Source organism: Balaenoptera acutorostrata, chromosome 10 (genome assembly GCF_949987535.1).
Source record: "Balaenoptera acutorostrata chromosome 10, mBalAcu1.1, whole genome shotgun sequence".
Taxonomy (NCBI): domain Eukaryota; kingdom Metazoa; phylum Chordata; class Mammalia; order Artiodactyla; family Balaenopteridae; genus Balaenoptera; species Balaenoptera acutorostrata.
The window spans coordinates 55512088-55535804 of NC_080073.1; the positions used below are offsets into that span (position 1 = coordinate 55512088).

General features: G+C 38.5%; 2 protein-coding genes across 12 annotated transcripts in view; both read right to left on the bottom strand.

The window, feature by feature from the left end:
- Nucleotides 1-23717, bottom strand: part of RBMS3 (RNA binding motif single stranded interacting protein 3) — a 727705-nt gene that overhangs the window by 470190 nt on the left and 233798 nt on the right. For all 11 annotated transcript variants that reach the window (XM_057554702.1, XM_057554701.1, XM_057554705.1 and 8 more), the window contains exon 3: nt 23488-23546. In XM_057554702.1, the coding sequence (XP_057410685.1) occupies nt 23488-23546 (59 nt within the window). The remainder of the gene's footprint in view (nt 1-23487; nt 23547-23717) is intronic.
- On the bottom strand, nt 18910-19503 carry LOC103006634 (DNA primase large subunit-like). Its single transcript, XM_057554709.1, has one exon. The coding sequence runs from the start codon at nt 19448-19450 to the stop codon at nt 19013-19015; it is 438 nt and encodes a 145-aa protein (XP_057410692.1). The 5' UTR covers nt 19451-19503; the 3' UTR covers nt 18910-19012.

Sequence of the window (23717 nt, forward strand, 5' to 3'; positions counted from 1 at the left end):
TGGAGTCATTTCCTTTGGTTCTCAGCTCTTTGAGAAAAAAAAAAAAAAATTCCTTTTGGTTAGTGATATCTTCAGCTCAATTCCTATAGCCTGGCTTAGAAAAATAACAAAATCTGTTCCCCGAAACACTTTCCAATCAGACAAGGACAGGTTTCAACTCAAAGCATAAAGTCCAATAAAAGACTTTCCTGGTCCAGAATGTTCTAGGAAGACGCACACCTTTTTAAGGTTCAGACTGCTTCCTAACGAGTTCCATAAAAATCTGCAACCAGTGTAAATGTCAGATGTGAAAGATGTGTTCAGGAGAGGGACCTGGATAATCAAATCTCGAGCCCGCTCCTTTGGAACTGCTGCTAAGGGGTCTTGTGGAAAATAATAGGGTCCATTTATGAATCACAGCACACATGGTAATGTTACCAAAAGTGGGGTCTGGCTGCTCGCCACTCTGAAGCCAATAAAGAGGCAAGGCTGGTGGAAAGGAAAATTTGCTGTATGTCAGAGGCCAGCAACTGGGGGAAGGGGGAGATGCTATGTTTTTATTTCAAAGCCATGATAAGAGTTAACTTCAAGCTTTCTCCTAGAAATATTTTTCTTCTCTCAGGGTCAGAATTCTGAAAAAAGCATTTTGTCAAGCTAGCTTTCTCTAACTGCATATGAAAAAAGAACCAGTTTTGGTGTTTTAAAAGAGTTTCATCTTAACCAATTTTTTCAGAGTTTGAAGAAGAACCAGAATTTCTCATTTTACAAAAGGCAACAAGAATACCAATCACACAAATGGAATACACACTCACACACCAGAAGACAGAACTGTCACAAACCCTCTGAGGGGATGACCTATACGGAGTCCCAAACAAACACTCCCCAACACAAACGGGCCTCGATGTCAGACACAGGTCAGAACCAGTTGGCAAAATGCCCAAATGACACTCAGTGCTCATAAAGGGTGCTCAACGTCAGAAACACATCAGAAACAATTGGCAAAATGCCCAAATAGGACTTTGCACTCAAAAGAGAAGTTTGCCGGGTGCACACTGGTGGACTTACTTGGTATTGGAGCTCACCACCTCTTCCAGAGGTATCTTTCCGTTCCACCAAGGAAAAGCGTACGTTGGCAGCCAGCGCCTTGCAGGGGAGAAACAGGGAGAACCCCCGAAACAAATGTTTTGGGCAGCTGTTAGGAATGTCCCCGCCAAATCCCCTCCCGGGGCCAGCGAGCCACGAGCAGCAGTCTCCTTGCAGCCATCCCAGCGCGTCATCAAGGAGGAGACTCTGCTCCGGAAAACCCACCCCCGGGAGCCAGATATCGCGAGATCACAGCCTCACGTTGGAAGCCAAAATCCGTTTGCGAAAGTGGGTCCAGGTGGTCACTGCTCAAGAGGCAAGGTTGGTGGAAAGGAAAGTTTAATCTATTTTGGAGGCCAGCAACTGGGGGCGGGGGGGAGGGGCAGATTCCTGTCCAAAGGCCAACTCCCCCCACTGATAACCAGTGGGCAAGAGCTTTTATAGGCGGAGGGCGGGGGCTACATGCAGAAACAGCACAGTCAGCTCTGACGCTCGTCTTGAAATTGGTCATGTGGTGGTCTGACTAGCGTCATCTTGATTTTTATAAGTGCTGTTAATCTTCAGTTCCAGGGTCGGTTTGTTCCCATTTCATTTAGGCCAATTCTTGGAACATTGGCAGTTTACGTCATGGCTACAGTCTGGTCATCGTGTAGTTAAACTTCCTCCACCTGGTGGGAGTTTTAGTCTCTATAAGACAGCTCACAGGATATGGGTCATAGTGTTATCTATAGTCCATGAAGAGGAACTAAAGGCCCTTGACTATGCTTAATGACTAAACTATTATTATTTAGTCTTGTTGAAATGTTTTCATTTGTTTCTGCATTTTCTCACTTCTCTGATTAAACTTATTCTTTGGCTAAAGTTTTTCTACAGACAAAAGGCAGGCAGAGGACGTTGTGGAGATGGACCACAGGGTCCTGCTCCGTTTCAGTAATAGCAAGTTGCCTCTGAAGTGGTACCTTGGCAGCTTTGGAATGGTTACCCGAATGTGTCGAGAGCAGAAAAGCAGCACTTTCCAAATCTGTCCTCCAGCTAAGGACGTTTGGAACTGCTGCAGAGATTATAAAGAAAAGATAGTCAGAATACCCTTCTGTTCGTATACATGCATTCTAAATGCTAAAGTTGAAAGCCCATGCGTGCAGAATGGTTCACATGCCACACCATTTGAAATATTAGACAGCTTTTGTCCAAGATAGATCTGCAAGGGAGTATTACAGCTCTCCTCACCACCGCCTGTTGTTTTGTTTAGTGTGTTCTCTTGTTTATTTCCCCTGCAAGGTCCTTGGTGTTAATTCTCAAGTCTTTGGGTCAGTTTCTTGGTGAAACCATAAAGCAGTTGGATCAAATATCAAATGGAAAATGTAAAGAAATGCAATTACTTTTATATCTTGACATCAAATCTTAAAATTTTAAGACTATTTAAGTTCCTTATTCCAGGAATTCTCATGGACAGTCTTATAAATTTTAATTATCAGCTTTAAGAAGGAATCATGCAATATTTATAGTCTCTAGATAATAATTTAATTCTAACTGTAATGTCAGGTGAATCAAAATCCCCTTTCCGCACTCATCACCATTCTGCAGCTAAAGAATTATTTTTCTTACTTTTTTTCAAATGCTCATATCCCAAACTTAGAAATATGTGAGGTATTTATTTACTATCCAGCATAATGTAAAGTGACAGGGCAATCCTCCACTTGCTAAAAAATTCTAATGACTATCTCTTAAGAGATAGGGAAGGTGTAGACTTTTCCATTTTTTTCTTTCTCTTGCCTTTTATTTTTAATTATCTTAATGAATTGTTAGAAATTATAGCAACAGGGAGGCTTTTGCTACATGTATCTAAAACTGCTAATGTTTCTGAAACCAAAAAAAGAAAAATATTAGTACCATAACATAAGAATTTTAATTGCAGGTAAATTTAAACCAAATGTTACTGGAAAAGCTCACCATTTCCTTTCCAACTTCTGCTCTCCAAGGAATTCCAAGCTCAGGAGGCACAGTGTCAGTGAAGTGACTGAACATGACCAGATATGAAATTTCTGTTTTCAGTTAGTCTTGTGACACATGTGTTTTCATTCTTTCCTAAGACACAGTGGGACCCCTCAACTTTTAAGTCATAATATGAAAATCCCATTTTGTTATTACTCTTATAAACAGTGAAATGATGGAGGTATATTCCCCAAATAAAGGCAAAAGGGTGTTATTCTTTATATATGATGGTCTTATGAGGAGGGCCCATGCTTTCTTTCATTTTTTGCCTACCCATTCAAACTCATTTCCCAGGTTTCCCTTTATAACCAACAGTAGACATTGGCCAAATGTTGGGCTAAACATAGGGTTGAGGTCTTTTGACATGGGGTGGTCAGTAGACCAAACATAGCAACTCACAGAGGCACCAACAGCTATCAGAGGAGAGTAAAAACTGTTTCTCCACATATGTTACATACTAAATATTAAAGTCACACAAGACACCCAAGCACAAAACTAGTTTCATGATCTCATCCGTTCACATACAACAGTGTATCATTAGAATCCCTCTCAAATCACAAATTTGAGAGTCAAACTTATTTTTAGAACCCAACTTTTGACTTTAATCAATTCTCTCTGTCTATTGAAAGACTTTCTCCTTTGTCATTAACCAAAGGGAAACTCAAATCTTTTCCTAATAAAATGTTCATAAAGCGTGCAAAATAGATTCTAGCCCATAGTGGGAACTGAATATGGCATGTATGGTAGTTTGAAACAACAGAAGAAATACGTGGTATCTGTTACTAATTTTGCAGGGACAACAATGCTGGCATAACTAAAGCATTGCTGAAAATAGCCAGTGATATTATTAAGTGGTAAATTATCTGACAGAAGCAAAGAGAATTCGTAGAAAAGAGACTTTACCAAGAGCTAAAGTAGATAGGAAAGCTTCCATCTAGTAAGTAGAATTTTAATTTACCAATAATCTAAGTCTGGTTTAGAATCGAAGAAGATTCCAGAAAGACGTACTCTGGAGAGGGGGGATGAGTTGAGTAAAGACCCCAAGGTGGTATAAAAATGATGTGTTGGGAGAGTAAAGTGACTGGCCTGCTTAGCCTGACAGGTATATGTTGAAACAGAATGAAAAATACTGTGAGTTGATTCATATTAGGAGGCCCTTTAAAGCCATCCTGAGGAATTCAGACTTGATAGGGAATGAAATAACAAGTCATGGACAGGTTTTAACCAGGCAAGGGGCATGATTAAAGCACTGTTTAAAGAACGCAATGAATCTGCAAAAGTACTCTGAGTCCAAATGTTCTTAACAAGACCCTGAGCTTAGTGCAGCTGAGTGATAAATGGCTACAATTTTATCCTGGTTTCTAATCACAACCAAAATCACATGCATGATGATTTCTTGGTGCTACATCCATGTATTAAGAACCTAAGGTGTGGTTCAGCCATTCATTATCTTATTCTTCCAACCATTCTTGGGATAACTACTTCATGTGTCAAGCATGTGCTAAGTACGAGTGAACAAGAAATGAACAAGATACAGTTGGTTTTTTGGTTTTTTTTTTTTTCCTGAATAAGTGTAAAATACTTGCCCATGATAATCCCACCATGTAAGAGGTACCAAAAAAAAAAAAAAAATCACTAATTATATCCAGTTTTCTAAGTGCTGGGGAGACTTTTGGAAAAACAAAGAGCTTTATTAAGGGAGACAGAGGAAGGGTGTCTAGGTTGGCTCGGACATGGGTGGAGGGAGAAAGAAAGCTTTGAAGACTTGGTTCTTATCAGCTGAGTCACCCAAGTCAAGGAAGAGCACAGGCAGCACAGGAGAGGGATGTGAGAGATTAAGTGGTTGGGCTTTAGAACAAAGCAGCCCTGAATTTACATCCCACATCTGCTATTTCGTGGTTGTGGAGATGTGGGCAAGTTCCTTGTCTCTCACACCTATAAAATAGAGATAATAATTATAACAATTTGGAAAACACTGCCATCATGTGTATAAAGTGCTCAGTATAATTTCTGTACATAGTAAGTGCTCAATAAATACAAGACTTTATTATTAAATAAGAGGTATAATGATTGTTCCGAGGTATAATGATTGTTCCAAGCAAAGGGAATAGGCACCAAAGTGCCTTTACATATGGCGTGTTAGTAGTTGGGGATGATTAGATACATGGTAAGAGATAAGAACTGACCAGGGTCATCAGTATGGCCGCCTAAGTTGCTCATTACACCAGTGGGGCTGTTCACGGGAATTACAATGTGAGTGCTCCCCAGTCCCAGAGCTTGGCAGGACTCACATTTTACAAAAAGTGCAGTAGCCCTAGTGTTAGAGAGTACAGTCCAGACCATGAAAGGCTGTGTATTCTATGATAAGTAGTTAGAAGTTTATCATTTATGACATCTCATTCAAATGACAGAGATTCAAAAATGCACACATATAACTGAATTTTAATGAAGATGCATATCTTTAAACTCTCTCATTATCGAATAAATGAACGTTTTCTTCTTGTGGCATTTCAATACTGTTAAGTTATGCTGACACTAGTCGACTCATTTTTTTTTTCTAGATAGCACATAAAAAAAAATATATATATATATATATATATATATATATATATATATATATATATATATATAATGGAGATTTGAAAATCAATATATCACCATACAGAGAATACTTGTAATCACTGCTCCATGATATCTTCAAGTTCTTAGCCTTTTGAATGTATTATTTTTAAGAATTATATTCAGATTTTAGATACAATTTTATAATTTGCTTTTCCTGGCTATCTTTTAATGGATTAACTGAGAAATACTGATTAGCCCTTATTATATGCTAGGTCTTGGTTTTGCAGATATAGGAAAATGTGATCCCTCCCTCAAAGAATTCACAATTCAGAGAAGACATAAATGTCAACCAATACTTACAACTACCAAGCAAAACTATCTTCAATAATCACCATGCATCATCTTTTGACTTAGTTATTAGCAGAGCATACAGAGACTTTTCTATTTTTCTTTTTCCCACTTTACGTCATACTATAGCTAGTTTCCCAAGTGGCCTCAAAGTCTTAAAAATTATCTTTTTAAATGGTTGTAAAATACTCCATTGCTTTAACCAGAGTTTAGTCATTCTCCGTTTTTGCATATTTAGATTATTTCCAAATTTTCAGTAATACAATGCAAAGATTACATCTTTAGGAAAAAATGACAAGACTGAGTTTATTTTGCTGAAAGGGTTGGAAAGTTTAGTGATTCTTGAAATGTAGCCATCAAAGAATAAAACAAACAACTTTTGCTTTTAAACAAGGCTGATAAAAATGAGACATCTCTATGGCCCCTTTAAATTAATTTTTTTTCTTGGTTAGCTTTTCACAGATAAATTATCAATAATTTCACCAATTATCAGTCATTTCCACTTTGTTTGGGTCCATGTTTTATGACTTAAAATAATCCTACAGGTCTACACGCTTTAAGTGAGCTACTGTCCACTGGATCAAGGACATGGTCAAGTCGTAATGACGCACGTATTACCCGGGAGGTCATTTTTTTCCCTGCTGGCTGGGACAGCTCAGACGTCTATGTGACCTGGGCAGAGCATCAGTTCCAGTTCCTGGCTAGAGAGAGAGAAGCATTTCCTCTCTAAACTTAGAGGCCACGTTTGTATTTCCGGAGTGGATCTGAAGGTCACAGCCTCTGTTTCCACATGTGTGCAGTTAGCTAATGAGGGCTGGGAATTCAGAACACAACCATCTATCTACAAATTGTTCAGAGAACAAAGCCTGAATAAAACCACTGGCAGCACAGAGCTTCAGGCAATGCTTTAATTCTTGAGTTAAATCCAAATGAGAAAGCTTTTCCTTTTTCTCCCATTGTCCAAAAAATTCAAGGAACTCTGGCGATGTCCAGGCTGACTGGTTATTATGGAAGAACAAAGATGCCATGCCAAGGTAGGACGTTATAGTTTCCAGTGCATGGGGACTTCCTGTTTGCCTATTATAACAATCTTCAGCTTGACAAGAAACCCCACAAAACACATTCATGCCCTGCCTCAGAATGATTTAATTTTGGTTACAAATAGGAAAGGGCTACCCTTCCTGCAAAAGATCCCAGCAGCAAAAAACAGACTAAATGCAGATGATGGTGTTAGAGAAGTAAAATAATTCTCTCAACAGTTCCAGTAAGTAGGATCTAGTTATAAAGTCAGCAACTGGAAGGAGAACATCAGGCCTGAGACATGTAACCCTCAAGGACTAGACCAGAAAGAAACAGAGTTACAATCCAAACATTATAAAAATTCAGACTCAAATTTGGGCAGGGGATTCTAAAGTGAGGTTAAAAGCATGTACCAGAAGAGAGCTGTTGACAAAACTGGGCGATGCTCAAGACGAGGCAGCCTCTGGGTGGAGGTGGAGACTTGAAGGCAACTTAAGACAATAGGAAACTATGTGGATGGGGGAAGAATCTTTGGAGAAAAACCAGCTTGAAAAAGGAAAGACTGACATGAGCAGGCATTTGGGTATTTTGCTGCGAGAGTTGGTTCATGGATAAATTCAAAATATTAATAGTCTTTTTGATTAAACTTGATCATACCTTTAGAATCCAAATAGAAAATAGTTGTTTATCCCTGGGTTCATCCATCAAAGAGATAATGACACCAAAACGCTCTCTACAACTAAGTGCAAGCTATTTAAAGAAAAGAAGAGAGGCTGGGTAAGTAATTGGGATGGAGTGGCCTCTTCAGAGGTCTTAACCTTATCCCCACGAGCAAACATGGGAGGCCAGCCAAACAGAACTTAAACAAGATGAAAGAGAATGTTTGCCGTGAAACTCTACCACATGGGCCCTTTAAGGAAGCACATGCCTCATTCTGAATCCTGAGAGTAAAAGAAATTATCAACAGCACTGTGCCTGCCTACCACCATCCATAATTCTGTGATATTTCCCCACTTAAAATTGATTAAACTGCTACTCGCATTGAAGTCAACACAGATGAAAGGCTAGATATTGGTCAATATCACAAGTGCAAAATTGAAGTGAACAGAAAATGGTTCCCAAAATATATTTAAAAAAAGAAAATAGCTCTAAATGAAACAAAATGATCAAAATATTTTCAAAAGGTACTATGCTTTCAAGGCACAACCTGCAGGTTGTTTTACATCTATATTAGGTGACATAACAGAGCTATAATCCCCATCAATACTGTTATAATGGGATGCAAGGGGGCGGGTGAGAACCACAACGGCATGCTTCTTTCAAACTGTTCGCCTCACGCAAACTTAAAGCACTGTGCTTGCATCTGCTTGTCATTACTACCATCCAGGATCTGTCCTGCTAGTCTTACTTATGGGGATTATTTTGAGGGAGGAATTGCAAATAATGGGGAGCAAAGCTTTGACAGACTATGACTGGATGCTGGCAATAGTGGTCGACAAGTTGTCCACCATCTCCAGGTTCATTTCCTCTGCAGTAAAACGGAGATAGTAATAACTCTCTGAGTTACTTGATATCCACTCAACAAGCTATTAAAAATTGAAGCCATGCGTGCCTTCTGGGGCCAAGCAGGTACACAAGTGAGTGAAGTGGGCTGCTTTTATGAAAACAGCAGAGTGGTTTAGGCACCACTAAAAAGTATTCACATCTAAATACTTTTAAGCAGTATTGTAGCCAAACAACAATCCTTCACTAGACAGATTTGCCCTGTTGATGACTTACAGGAATGTTCTAAGAGATTTCTACACTCTGGGCTGCTGAACAACTATTTGACCAAGGCTGAGCTGCACAGCATATTAGTACAAATACATCTCCTGCCCCATAGCCACTGTTTACCGTACTTCTGATGATCCCACAGGGCATCGTCAACTCATTCGCCAGCTCACTCTGTAAAGCAGGGTTTCTTTCCTGGACAGACAAACCAAAGACGCCATTCCTGACCCTTGTCACTGGGATTCACTTTTCACTTCCTTTTTTTTTTTTTCTGTCTTAGTCTTTTAGTCTGTTTTATTTGGTTTACTCATTGATTGGTTGGTGGGAAATAGGTTGAAGACTTTACTTCCTACCCTTAAGGGAATTCAGATGGGATACACAAGATAAAAATGTTGGTGAATGCTGATAGGTCTGATAGCCCTTGACACTACAAGAGACCATGCGTTCATAGAGAAACCATCTGTCTTCCTCACCACACAGACCAACTACCCTTCAGTTTGCCATCATGGCTGATGTTTTCACCCATGCATGGACAATACTGGCTTTTGATTTTCCACAGAAGGTCACTTAAAATTGGAACTGTCTTATCTGGAAAGTTATACTTCATATAATTTTTAAAAATAATTTCCCTAACAAGAAGCAGAGCCAAAGGACTGGCTCCAGACTAGTAACTTTAAAAAGACATAGAGAGAGGAAAGATAGGCTGACTTGGACAACATAATAGGATGTGTTATTTGTATTAATAGTCCATGTTAATAGGACATAATAGGTGGAAATACAATGATGCAAGTAGAAATGTTAAATTTTTACACAGATTTCACCCTAACCCTAACATATACACATTGTATCAATGCTTGATCAAGATTTTTGATCATTGTATAAGCAATGTTAATACCTTATTACTTGTCTTATATTATCTTCTCACAATAGAAGAAAATCGCAAAGCACCTGATCACTATCTAAGGCATAACAACTTCCCCTGGACTTCTTTGGTTTATGTAACACAGCAGATGCTTAGTTACAAAGAATGGTGAGGATTTCGCTTCAAGCTTCTTTTAAGAAAATTATGTTTTACTAAACTACAACAAACTTTGATGTAAATCTTTATAGAATGATTTTTAAAACTCTCTTAGGATACAAGTGTCTCATAAATATTTTTCCCTGTCTTACACACACACACACACACACACTCTAACATACACATATCATAATATGTATAATAAATATATAAATAAATATATGAATACATATAAAAGTTATATGTGTACATACATATTTCAATTGTAGTTATTCTCATTTGGTTTAAAACAATGGTTAAAATTGAGTAACACTGAAGGAAATTCCACTTTTCATATGGGAATCTTTGGTTTGTTAAGTTTTCCTTTAATTGGCAGAAAATATTTGCAAACCATATATCTGATAAAGTTGGTTAATATCCCAATTATATAAGGGACTCATACAACTAAATAGCAAACAAACAAACAAAAACAACCCTATTAACAAATGGGTGAAGGACCAAAGGATATGAATAAATATTTTCCCAAAGAAGATACACAAATGGCCAAAGATAATGAAAAGATGCTCAACATCACTAATCATCAGGGAAATGCAAACCAAAACCACAATGAGGTATCACCTCATACCTGTTAGGACAACTATTAACAAAAAGATATGAAATGTTGGCAAGGATGTAGAATAAAGGGATCCCTAGTGCACTGCTGGTGGGAATGCAAATTGGTGCAGCCACTGTGGGAAAACAGTATGAGGGTTTCTCAAAAACCTAAAAATATAACTACCATATGATTCAGCAATACCTCTTCTGGGTATTTATCTGAAGGAAGAGAAATCAGTACCTCAAAGAGTTACCTGCACCCCCTTGTTCATTGCAGTATTATTCACAATAGCCAAGACATGTAAACAACCTAAGTGTCTGTCAACAAATGAATAAGGAAAATGTGGTATATATATGTACATATATATACAATGGAATAATATTCAGCCTTAAAAAAGGAGATCCTGCCATTTGCAACAACACAGATGAATCTGGAGAACATTTTGCTAAATGAAATAAGTAGGACACAGAAAGACAAATACTGCATGATATCACTTATATGTGGAACTTACAAAATCAAATATACAGGAGCAGAGAGTAGAAAGGTGGGGGAAATGGGGAGATGCTGGTCTAAGGGTACAAAATTGCTGCTACGTAGGTTGACCATGTCTAGAGATCTAATGGGCAGCATGGTGAGTATAGTTAATACTGCAGAACTGAATCCAGGAAATGTGCTAAGAGAGTGGATTTCAGGCACCCTCATCACACACACACACACACACACACACACACACACAAATGGTAATTCTGTGAGGTAACATGTTAATTAGCTTGACTACAGTAATCATTTCACTGCGTACATGTGTATCAAATCACCATGCTGTCCACCTTAAACACATGCAATTTTTATTTAAAAAACAAAATTTTAAGTTTTCCCCTACTCAAATTATTCTCAATTTCATCACCTGCTTCTCTATGAAAAATAGAGTATTAGCCATAATTTCTTTATATTGTATATATGAAATTAGAGATTTTCTGATTTTTAACCCCTTGTTACTCAAAACTATCTCATGAGAACCTTTGAGAAACTCTTTAATCACAGTTTTTTAACAGTATTTTTTTAATGAGCTTCTAAATTCTACCTCACATAATTCTCTTTTTTAAGACAAAAATTTCTTTTCTTTCATTCTTCAAAAAAAAGCTACAATTTTCACTTTAATTGTCTATTATAATAAAAGTACTCCAAAGACATAAACTCCAATGCCTTGTAGTCTATGTCTCATGGAATTTTGCCACTTGGTTTCATTTAGTACAATCTCAAACATGGTTATTTTTCACATCACCTTTAAGCCCAAAGCCTAGTGTGTTTCTGAGCAGTTGCTTCCCTAAAATCTTTTGTTTCAGCTCCTGCTTTTCCCAGAGTGGACAAGCCCCAGGGATGTGAAAAGCTGTTATATCTGCAGCTTAAGCATTTTATTATCTCTTCTTGAGAGAAACTATATCTTTAAAAGCGCCACAGAGAAGATGTCCCAAAGATGCTTCATGAATACAGGTTTCTTCCAACTCAGGGCTGATGTCAGCTTAATGACCAATAGGTCTATTCAGATGCCTAGTAATTAAAATAAACTGACCTTTTAAGAGAAGTAGTACAAATTAAATGTGAACCTTGCTATTTTCTCTTATTTCACAACACAATGGGGAAACCAAGCTGGTTTTTAAAACGATCATATGAAATAGAGACCTTATATCACTAATATTTTATGGATAAAGAGACATGTGAGCCCACTTACAGCCACTTACAATCATAACAAATGATACATTCATCCTTCAAATTCAATTTTGGTTTTTATAGTTTGGGTTTTTTTTTTTTTTTTTGTCATGTGCATGAGTTTTTCTCTTTCATACTCCAAAGTTCTCATTTCTTAACTAAAGGAAAGGAAAAATAGCTATTTTAAGAGCAGCATGAATAACCAATAAGTCAATAAGAACAAGGATCAAATCATATGACTTTTCACTATCTCTTAAACAAAATATGCTTTTACTATGGTTTCAAAGCTAAGGAAGCAAGAATCTTTAGGCTTTTTTTCCTTTTACCTTTGAACTTGTAAAACAATGTTATGGAGTGAACATCATGACAAAGGGTGAACAAAGGAGCGCTTTTTTTTTTCTTTCAGAACCTACCCAACTCAGAATGAATTCCACCACCTGCCACTGTGATGGAATGCACTTTTCTTCAAAGACATCAAGTTTATAGGCCTTGAAAAATCCTGAGGGCTATCGTATAGCCAACACAAAAACGTATGAAAAAAAGTCCTTTAAATACTTTTTGCTATTAACAAAGCCAGTCTCATGAATAAACAACAAGGTCCTACTGTATAGCATAGGAAACTAAATTCAATATCCTAGGATAAACCATAATGGAAAAGAATATAAAAAAGAATGTATATATGTGTATAACTGAGTCATTTTGCTGTACAGCAGAAATTAATACAACATTGTAAATCAACTATACTTCAATTAAATAAGTAAATAAATAAAATTAAATAAAAAACAAAGCCAGTCTCAATAAACACATGTCAATTCATGAAATACACATTCCTTGAACACTTCAAAAGTACTCATAACTGTATTAAATTGTGTAAGATATAATGGTGCTCTAGACAAGATGGTTCCTACAAGAAGAAATCCAAGTGCAAGACCACAGAAAAATTTACCAGACAGACGTGCCAGACACATTACAAACAGGGTTCCGTCGAATTTTGAAAATACTTTTTTCATTGTATGTATAAATAACCTCATTTGACAGTTAAGGAAACAGATGTTTAGAGACATTATGTAACTTGTCCAAGAAAACTAAGATTATTACTTAGAAATTGTCTCAGTGTAGACTTCATCTGAAAACTCCTTGAAGGACTAAGAGGGTTACCTAGGGGGTAAAAATCTATATTTTTTTGAAGTCCTATATTTGAAAGGACATGTATTTACATGGTATTGCAAGTTTACATGAATTTTAGTAAACTAGACACACACATATCATATTTATCCATTCTATGTCATTACAGTTCATGTATTATTTAAAAGAAATATTGCTATATTGGATTTCCCATATATTTATGAAATCATTGATGAATGAAGATAGATAACTTCAAACAAGTCAAAGGGATAATTACACACCAATAAATATTCTCAGTTATAAGTGCTTACCTTTAAGGAATAACTGGGAAATGTATGTATGCTATGTCTCTGGTACCCTCGGTGGTTTTACAGGCCTTTGGAACATATACCCAGCCATGTTTGTTCTTTCTACCGATGTGACATCAAAGGCTCCCAGAGAGAAAGATAAAGCCCCTGGAATCTAAGACCCCTCTGAACCGTCCTGCTTCCTCAGCACTCTGGCAGTAGAAAATAAGGTCCATGAGAAGCCTGAGGAGTTTATCATCTAGACGAAGACACACACTAATCACAAAAGCCCAAGAGATAAGGGGGTGTAAGATCTTTGCTCCCAGATGACGCTCAGAGGAGGTGGTGGTGTAAAGTGTGTAAATAGGATGAGGAGAGTCTACCGAGGACTTCTTGGGAAGGTGAATTCTGGAAGAAATCATTAACAGACTAGCAGAGGTAAGAAGAGTGAGCATTTTATATATATTTTAACAAACTCTAAACATAGGGAATTGAAGGACAGGAGGAGGAGAACAAACAGGATGTCTGGACAAAAGGATTTCTGTGAAGTTAGAAGACATGGGTTAGCAAAAGTCACATTCAGATTATGGCAGAGAGCAATATAACTCTACCATTTTATTTTTTAATTTTTATTTTATATTGGAGTATAGTTGATTAACAATGCTGTGTTAGTTTCAGGTGTACAGCAAGGTGATTCAGTTGTACATATACATGTATCTATTCTTTTTCAAATTCTTTTTCGTTAGATTTTTTGGGATGTGGACCATTTTTAAAGTCTTTATTGAATTTGTTACAACATTTCTTCTGTTCTATGTTTTGGTTTTTTTTGGCCACGAGGCATGTGGGATCTTAGTTCCCTGACCAGGGATCAAACCCGCACCCCCTGCATTGGAAGGCAAAGTCTTAACCACTGGACCGCCAGGGAAGTCCCCTCTTTTTCAAATTCTTTTCACATTTAGGCTACCATTTTATTTTTAAACCATTTTAAACTCCACACAAATTATTTATATTTTTTTCCAATAAAATAATCTCTTCACATGCAAAAGAGATAGGGAGATAGGTTATAGTATTAAGTGATGTCAAGTATACATTTATGCTTTAAAACAGCAATGTTGGGACTTCCCTGGCAGTCCAGTGGTTAAGACTTCACCTTCCAATGCAGGGGGTGCAGGTTCAATCCCTGGTCCGGGAGCTAAGAGCCCACATGCATCGTGTTCAAAAAACTAAAACATAAAACAAAAGCAATATTGTAACAAATTAAATAAAGACTTTAAAAATGGTCCACATCAAAAAAAAAAAAAAAAAAACCTTAAAGAAAAAAAGCACTGTTACCTGTTAAATTTAATGTTGGTGGAGAGCTTTACTTTTGCCTAATGTGTATATTCACAGTGATTACAAGCAAATACTGAGTAAATATAGAGCTATAAGACACTCTTGAAGAAAAATGTGCAGTTGAATGACTCCCAGAACATGAGTAGATATTTTGTTTTACATTTATCTCAAAGTCTTCTCAAAGTTAACTCAGCACCATCACATCATCATCATCATCTTCATAAAAGAACCCTCTAAAATACTGAATATACTGAACTGAGAAAAACAGTTTTGAAAGGATTATCTTTGACAGGAGAAGTGTCTTTAGCTGAAGTTGTATGGCTGAGTTGGAGACAACACATGGCGACCATTTACCTTCAAAGTAAGTGTTCTTTCCTAACTCTGGCTATAAGACTATAAACACTGGAGTTTTCTCAAAAGAGGCCCAGTATGAAACTTTCATGTAAGAGGTACCTACAGGACAATTCTGACTGAAGTTATCAAACTTCCTACACAAACTAACTGTTTCTGAAATGAAAACAAAACTCAGTATCAATACCAAAGGAAGCAAATATATGTTTATATATTGATCACCTGTGCCTAGCTGCAAAATTAATACTGTACCAGATTAGAGAAAAATTCACAAAAGAAGTTCAGGGAAAAAATCACACACTTCATACCGCAAAGGGAAATGGGAAATTTAGTTGTCTAAACAGAACTGTTTTCATCTTTTTTTTTTTTGGTAACGTAATTCCAGTATTTGAAAATTAAATAAATGTGTTTTTCAAGTCTCGTTGCCTCTTGAGCTCCTTGCTCTAGAGGCTGTGAGCCCAGCCGGGGGAGGAGCCTATTCCTCTCAAAATGTAATTCCTCAGACTCATAAATTTCACAGAATATTTATTTTAGTTTTCACTGATTTGGGGAAATAACAGGTATTGAAAAGAGGCTTTTCATGGTGTTTAGTTTCTTCCTTTACTTGCTTAGTCTCCTTGTGGACTAGGCCCGGGTAGGTATGCTATTTTCTGGAAACCAAATGGTTCTACTTACACACACGTTCTGCCCGGGTGCATGTCAGTGTCACTTACTAGGATTGGTCTGTAGGTAGGGGTTACTGCATACCCTGCAAAGACTACAGAAAAATATGACAAAATAGAGTATCTATCCCTCCCTCCAGGTTCATGGGATTTAATACAGAAATCCACACTTTCCTCACTTGCTATTTAAATACTCCCTGTTAGTGACTAAAGGAGAAAATTAAATAATAAATAAAATGGATTAATTCCAAATTTGTCCAAGTGTACCGCCTCCTACTTAGTTACCCAGAAATACTTTAAAAAGCATATAACAGGGCCATGAATCTAGAACTGCTAAATGGATTCATTCACACCCCTCCATGAAACAATCTAGGTGGGTTCTATCCCTCTCTATAAAAATGAATCTAGTATGCAGAATTATTTCTCTTAAAGAAGAATAACAATTTATGGTTTCATTTAATAAAGAATTAATGATACCCTACATGGATGATCTCAGAACTTCTGGATCCTTGTCTTCAACTTTGATTTTAGGGGTCCAATGAAATGGTAAGGGCAACATAATCTTCCATAAATATAATTCAAGCAGCCTGTGACAACAAAGGCAAGAAGGGAGTATTTCAAGATCTTAGAAGTCGGTATGCTTGGCACACTCTAATGGCTCTTATATCCTTTGGCTGTTAAGCATGGAAACTTTCTATGGAATATCCATTACTCATTCCCTCTGCTCTAAACTCATAGCCTGTCAGAAAAAAATGGCTGGCGGGGGTGGGGGGTGGTACAGAGGAAGCCAAACTTAAAAAGCAGGAAAAGGCAGAGACAAGTCAATTCATCGAAGATTTACACCTTGTTTTCAATGGCTTCTTTCATTTCATTTCCCCTGACTTTTTAAAATTAGCAAATACACTGGACCCAGGAGGAAAACACATGGGGAAAAACAAAACAACAAAAACAAAGCAGTGCAAATCTCTGTGACTTGTACAATAGCTCTACTGGGTCCTGGTGTTTGAGTGGCTGAATGAACTGCGGTCTGTTTTTCATTACTCTCCATCTGGAGCTGCGGCCTGCTTTGTTCAGCAATTTCTGGTCATTTGGGCCTGCTGGTGACTGTTTTGTTTTATGTTGCCATATTATACAGAATGAAAGCTGCCGCAGCCACCACCCAAGAAAGAACAATCCTGAAAACGAGAGGTTATGTTGAAAGAGCTCCCCACGACCCCTTCCGGAATAGAGAGTGAGTGTGTTTATCCGGGCCTGCCTACCGTACAGACTTAGAGGCCTGCGGGTGGGGTGGGGTGCAGGAGGGAACAAAAGCCTTTCCTTCAGATGCTAAGACCCAGGAAGTGTCCAGAGTTGGGTTAATTCTGACGCCTTTTCTTTTCACCTCTAAGGAGACTAGTGCATGTACTTTCTCATACCTCACTTGCAACAGCTCATGAAAAACTGAACTCATATCATGTCTTTAAAAACAAAATCAAGGGCTTCCCTGGTGGCACAGTGGTTGAGAATCTGCCTGCCAATGCAGGGGACACGGGTTCCAGCCCTGGTCTGGGAAGATCCCACATGCCGCGGAGCAACTAGGCCCGTGAGCCACAACTACTGAGCCTGCACGTCTGGAGCCTGTGCTCCGCAACAAGAGAGGCCGCAATAGTGAGAGGCCCACGCACCGCGATGAAGAGTGGCCCCCGCTTGCCACAACTAGAGAAAGCCCTTGCACAGAAACGAAGACCCAACGCAGCCAAAAAAATAAAGTAAATAAATAAATAAATAAGTCAGGAGCTCTTAAAAAAAAAAAAAATCAATAAATCCTCTCTTCATAATATTTGGTTTTAATTGCATAGCCTTAGTCCAGAGGCCACACTGCAAATGATTCAAAAGCAAGTGTCTCCAAGAAGACCGAATCCAATTTTCATTCTTTAATGACAGGCTCAATGCCCTTAGTGATTTTGTTTAAAAAAGCCACCTCAGACACCCTTTCCATTTCCCTCCTTAAGAAAGCAATGATCAAGAAGAACTCTCTTCTACCTTTTCGTTAAAGAAGCAAAGGGTAACATTCTCTCTTAATTCATTGCTATTTTCAGCTAACATTAATTTACGAAAACAAAGAAACATAGGCAGGTGCTACTAAGGTTTAACAGAAAGAACAACCAAAATATAAATATAATTGAAACCACTTTAGTTTTTCCAAGAGCTGTTTTTGCCTTTTTTTTTTTTTTTCTAGAAAAGACAATATAACAAGTTTGGAGAAATGTAAAGTTAATAATAATCTATCACCTTAACACAAAGATTTTCTCTGCTTAATATTGCCATTTTATACAGTCAGCACGAGGTATTGTTGAGCATTACCTATGTATTAACTCATTTAATTATCAAGTCAGGCCCTATTATTATTATCATCTTATAGATGGGGAAACTGAGGCACCCAGCAACGTTAAGGGATTGACCACAGGTCACACATCTATGAAGTGGAAAGGCAGTGTTTGCACCAAGCATCCTGGCCACCCACAGACATAACCATGCCATCTTCAGGCAACTGTAAAGTGTGTAGTCTGTCCTCTTGCCTTCCTTTCCAAAGCTATGACGGATATTGTAAGAGTAGCCTTTATCAAACTTATCTGGATCCATCTTTCCTCTGATAAATGTCTGCTTCCAGAACTGCCATGCCTGTTCCAAGGTTAGGCCAATGCCCTTCAGGAAGAGGCCGTGCCGCATGCGGCCCCCATGATGAAGATGGTGATTTTCCCGCAGGGCTTTATGTAGCTGACGCATGCAAGGTGGGAAGGATTTGGTAGAAAGCGAATCGATCTGATCTAAAGAAACCTTCCCAACATTTGCCTGTGTACTGTAGTCTTGACCAGTGTACGAATGACTGAGGTGGCTGAGCAGAGGCTGGAGTCTCTCATCCGACTGCACAGCAGGCAAGGACCTGGCTGTTAAAGCCAAAACCTTGGACAGTTTGGTTCTAAATTCATTCAGGATGATCGCCACAATGTCCTTGAGTTGTACATAAGCAAAGCCATTTTCCAAATAGACTTTCCTTCCTCGGAACAAATCCAGAGCATCAGCAAAAGGGCTCTTACAAACTGACTCCAACTGAACCCCACCTAAACTGTGTGATGAAGCCATAATATCCTGTTCTCGGAGAGTCTTCTCTTCATCACTTATAGCCTCAAACTGCAAACGGCTATCCTTTAAGAAACTGAATTTTGTCCTTGGGTAAAATACTGAATTGAAATAGAAGGAGATTCATTTCTTGTTGAATGAACCAGCGCCTAAGCTCTTCAGACTGGCAGTAAGCAAGGTGTAAAATAAAGTGAGAAACGTGATCTCTTCTTTGGGGTTCATATTCATCTTCCAAGTTTTCTCTGTAGGAAAACTTAAGCTTCTGAAGCTCAGCCTCTAGCTTACTCTGGTACTGCTCGGTTCCTTTCACATAGCTCACACCAAGATTCTTAACTGCTTTTAGCAATTTAACTCTATCGATAGCCAAGTTTTCAAATTCTATCAAAGATATGTTTCCAGAAGGCGGCTGCAAGTAAAACAGAAGGCTATGTGGGTAGCAAGCATTCCTCTGGTCATCTGCCAACCTCAGTTTCCTCCGATTTCCTCCAAGAAACTGCATCTTGTTACCTCCAGCCACACCAGACGTGAAAACACACAAACCCCGGCAAGCATTTTCCCCGGAGGGGGCGGGAGAGTTCATACAGGACCCCATATTGACTTTTAAAAGGCTCTACCAAATTAGCATGGTCCTAATGAAGAAGTGGTGAATTAGTTTCACAGTAACCAGCCTTGGAAGGCCCACATGTTACGTTTGCATCCTGAGTGGATATAAACTATCATTGCAAGTTGCTTCCATTTGCATGTTTCCAATCATTAACTGATTTATCCTGGGGACACTGGGCCTTTGTAGCCCTCCCAAGTGTGTTTTTCCGCCTACCATCCCTTCTCCCACTGGACGTGTAAGTGGGAGTCCTCCTTGCTCCTAACTCCATATGGCTTCCCTCCTACCTAAAATCTCCAATGTAAATCTCACCTCACAACATTTTATAACCAATGCACCTTCATTTTCACCATGGTCTACAGACTCCTGGTATCATGCCTCCTATTTCCCCACAAATACCTTCTGCATCAGTCCATTTTTCCAATACTACTCCTGCTCCAATTCTTGGCTATTTAAATCAATACTTCAATGCTGCTGTGTTGCCTGGTCCCATCAGCTCCTTGAATTCACAGTGACCTTCTTTCCAACCTCAGCAACTTGCTCACACACTCATCAATGACTATAAACAACTTTCCATAAATGGAATTGCTCTCTCTTCCCAATTGTATGGAGTTTCTACCTGTAACTATTTCAGGGGCCGTTTATCTGAAGAAAATAATAATGATAATAATACTCTAAATAGGACTTAAAGTATCATTAAAGTAGTATTTTTCCCCAGACATGGAAGTGGCAGTAGTACCTCTCTGACCACGAGGGCTTACTTTTAGGGTACCCGCCCCACATGCTTGGTGAAAGATGTGATTCAGTCACCACTGCCATCCACAGGCTCCAAACGCTGAGGCCAGAAAATGCCACTCGAGGCTTTTACTAGTGTGAAATGACCATGTGATCACCTGCCTCTTTGACATGAGCCTCAAGGCAAAAGGTCTAACAGCCCTCTGCCCTCCCATAAAATCATCCTTAACTGCCCTTCCTTCAATGATGTCCCGAGGGGGTTCTATGGTCCCTCCCTCCCTTTATTTCTCCTTATCTTTCTTCCTTCCTTCCCTCCCTCCACTTTCTCCTTCCAAATTTATCAGTGCTTATTATGTTTGAGACCAGTAGTCTCCAAACTACTTTTTACATCCATATTATTATGAATAAAAATATCTTAGAGCAGCAAACTCAATATTTATACATTTATGTGTTTAAAACATGAGCATTTATAAAATTATACCAACAGGTATGTTATAAAACACGCACATAAAACACACAGAAACTTGACATCAAAACAGAGATATGTTCTAATATTTTCTTCGAGTATTTCCAATAGACAGTCAAGTGTTCCCCTGCAACTCCCTTCTCTGAAGATACATTTTCTAGATTACACAGGTCCTGTCTTCACTGAGTCTAAAGGTTCCTTTGGAGAGAGAGAGGAAATTAAATAAGCAGTTACAAGAAGATGTGGACAGGAGTGTTAGGGGTTGAGGTAAGTATACCCATCACATCTGTTCAGATCAGCACCCCACTCTTAAGAGATAATTGCTTATGGAAACTCTGACAATCCGTTTCAGCTACATCCCCTTCCTCTTCAAACCTTATGATTATAGTCTAAGAGTACAGCTTTTCCAGGTTAGCAATGGACCCTTTTGGTTTCACCAGTGTTGTACAGTGACAAGAGATACTTGCATTCCCGAGCAAACCTTTGCCTAGTGGAGGGTCCCTCCATATGGACCACTCCAAGGATCAGGAAGGTCATGGGATCCACTGAGGTTCACAGGGCTTGCTTGTCTGTGAAGCATCTGCCTTTGTGACTGGGGCTCAATCAATATTACTGACTGCCTGAGTTGGGTGCCTCAATTGTCTCTGGTTGCTCCTGTAGATATTTTTACCCCAAACTTTGGGAATCGGTCAGGCGTGTCTGGAAGTGATAAAATTAATAGTCTAAAGCTTCTCACACACCACATGCTTCCCACGGGCTGAGAGTGAAGAATATCTCACAGTCATGGCCCAATGTTGTTCGTATATGTCCTCCAAGGTTCAGTTTTCAGCTGCCTACCCTAATGGACCCCACTCCACCTCCTCCCCTACAAGTTATCCTTAGTGTTATTATCTGCTCCCTTGGTTACGGTCATCAGGTCATCATCGTAGCTCTGAGCTTTCTTGTAGCTCCGCCTTGACCTCGCCCACAGGGATGCTACACCAGGCCCTCTAGCTCAGGATGTCCAATACATAACTCACCACCTCTCCCCAAAACCCACTACTACTACTTCTGGACTTCCTACTTCAGTCAATGACACAGCCCTCTTCCCCAACAATGACACCATGTTGATGTGGGTTTCATTGCCCGCGTCCTTTCCCCTTTATAGAAAATATCTAATTCTACCTTTGAAAACTCACGTGACCCCCTTTCCATTTTTCTAACAGTGCCTGAGGGACTTTCCTCATTTTCCTTTTGATCTATGGATTTCAAACGTGCATTGCTTTTTTTCTGCCTCCAGTTTCTTCCCCCTTGTAACTCAGTTTCACCCACTCTGGCAAAATAACTTTTCTAAAACACAGGTAGAATCATATCGTTTCTGCTCAAAAAAAACATATAAGGGTTGTGTACAGAATTAAGTTCAAAATATCCAGGATAACTTTATAAATGCCTCCAAAATCTTGGCCCCTTCCTTCTTTCTACCGATATTCTTACCTGGGCATTTTTTCTATTCTAGTTATATGGGTCTGCTCAATTACATTCTGAAATTCTTTCTCCTGAACACCAACCTTTCCCAAGCCCATCCATTCTGCCTTGCCTTTACAAACTTCATTCCCCAAAAGGGAATCTCCATATTCTCCTCCCATAGTATTTTGTGGATCCCTGTATTATAGACATCACTCTTACACTCTCACATATATTAGGCTGATATACTGATCCTAACACATATATTAAGGTTAGTTTCTTGGTTTTTCTTGGTGGTTTCCTTTTCAACTAGAAATTGAACTATTAGATGATAGAAATGATGTCTTATTAATTTTTGTCTTGTAGTAGCTAAACACCTGGGGCATTTGTGAGTTTATAGGACACAAGGAATGTTGCTTTTTTCTTTAATTGCTGAATTGAATCTGACCATTACCCAATTAAGCCAGGATATACTCTCAGTGTATAAATGTTCTGAAAACGTGTACACATTATATTTGTACATGAAATAGGGGCAGTGTTTAGAATGATCTTGGCTCTACCATATTTCTTGATGTTGGTATTATAAAAATGACTGGATTAGAGAAACAACAAATAACACATGTTACAAAAAGCATTTCAATTTTCCAGTATGAACTCAGTCATGCAAGAGAGCCCATATAGATTTCACAAATAAATGAATGCAGCCCTTAAAAGAGTACTGGATTCCCAGACATGAAAAAAACACGAGCCACAGATATAGTCAAATAACTTCAGAAATATTTCCAGGAAAAAAAAAGAAGCCTTGATAAGATACAAATTCTGAGATCCTGTGAGATGCTTATAGCTGAAACTGAGACACAATGGGCCCATCAGTAAATTCATTCCTAGTCAACCAATGTAGCTAAAGCTTTAAACAACAGACAAATGAAAACGTGTTTTGCATGGGAAAGTTTTCCCCAGAGTTCCTCATTTTTATATAGGAAATCAATTTGCATCACTGATGATATCATTCAAATCAGACAACCCAAAGTTGTTAGGAGGTAATTTAGTCTTATGCTGAAGCAATTTGATACTTGTTCTGATTTGTGATTTTCATTTTGTTTGTTAATGAAAAAAAATTAATGAGCAATGTTACTAGAAATACAACTCATCCAAGCCTCGGCATGCTTAAAAAGGTTGCCATATACTGTACATTGGGATCGTTGTGCAGCTGGTGCCTGGGCCTCGCCTAGGAGGAGCCATCAGTGGAACACACAGGCGCAAGCTCAGGTATCAAGGCCCTGACACATACCTTTGCATTGATTTGTGTTTTTGTCAAGGATTGCCTTTGTGGATACGATTTTTCCATACCTGCAAGAGAGAGAGAGAGAGAGAGAGAGGAAAAAAAAAAAAAAAATCCATGTTATTGTAGCCCAATGAAGATACTTAAAACACCATAATAAACATCGGTGCACACACAATTGAGCAGGAATAAACCAAGAAAACAAGCTCTGAATCCCCATTTCACAGCTGAATGACCTC

Coding starts and splice junctions, on each gene's coding strand:
- LOC103006634 (XM_057554709.1), bottom strand. CDS start 19,450: ATGCAGTTTCTTGGAGGAAATCGGAGGAAACTGAGGTTGGCAGATGAC.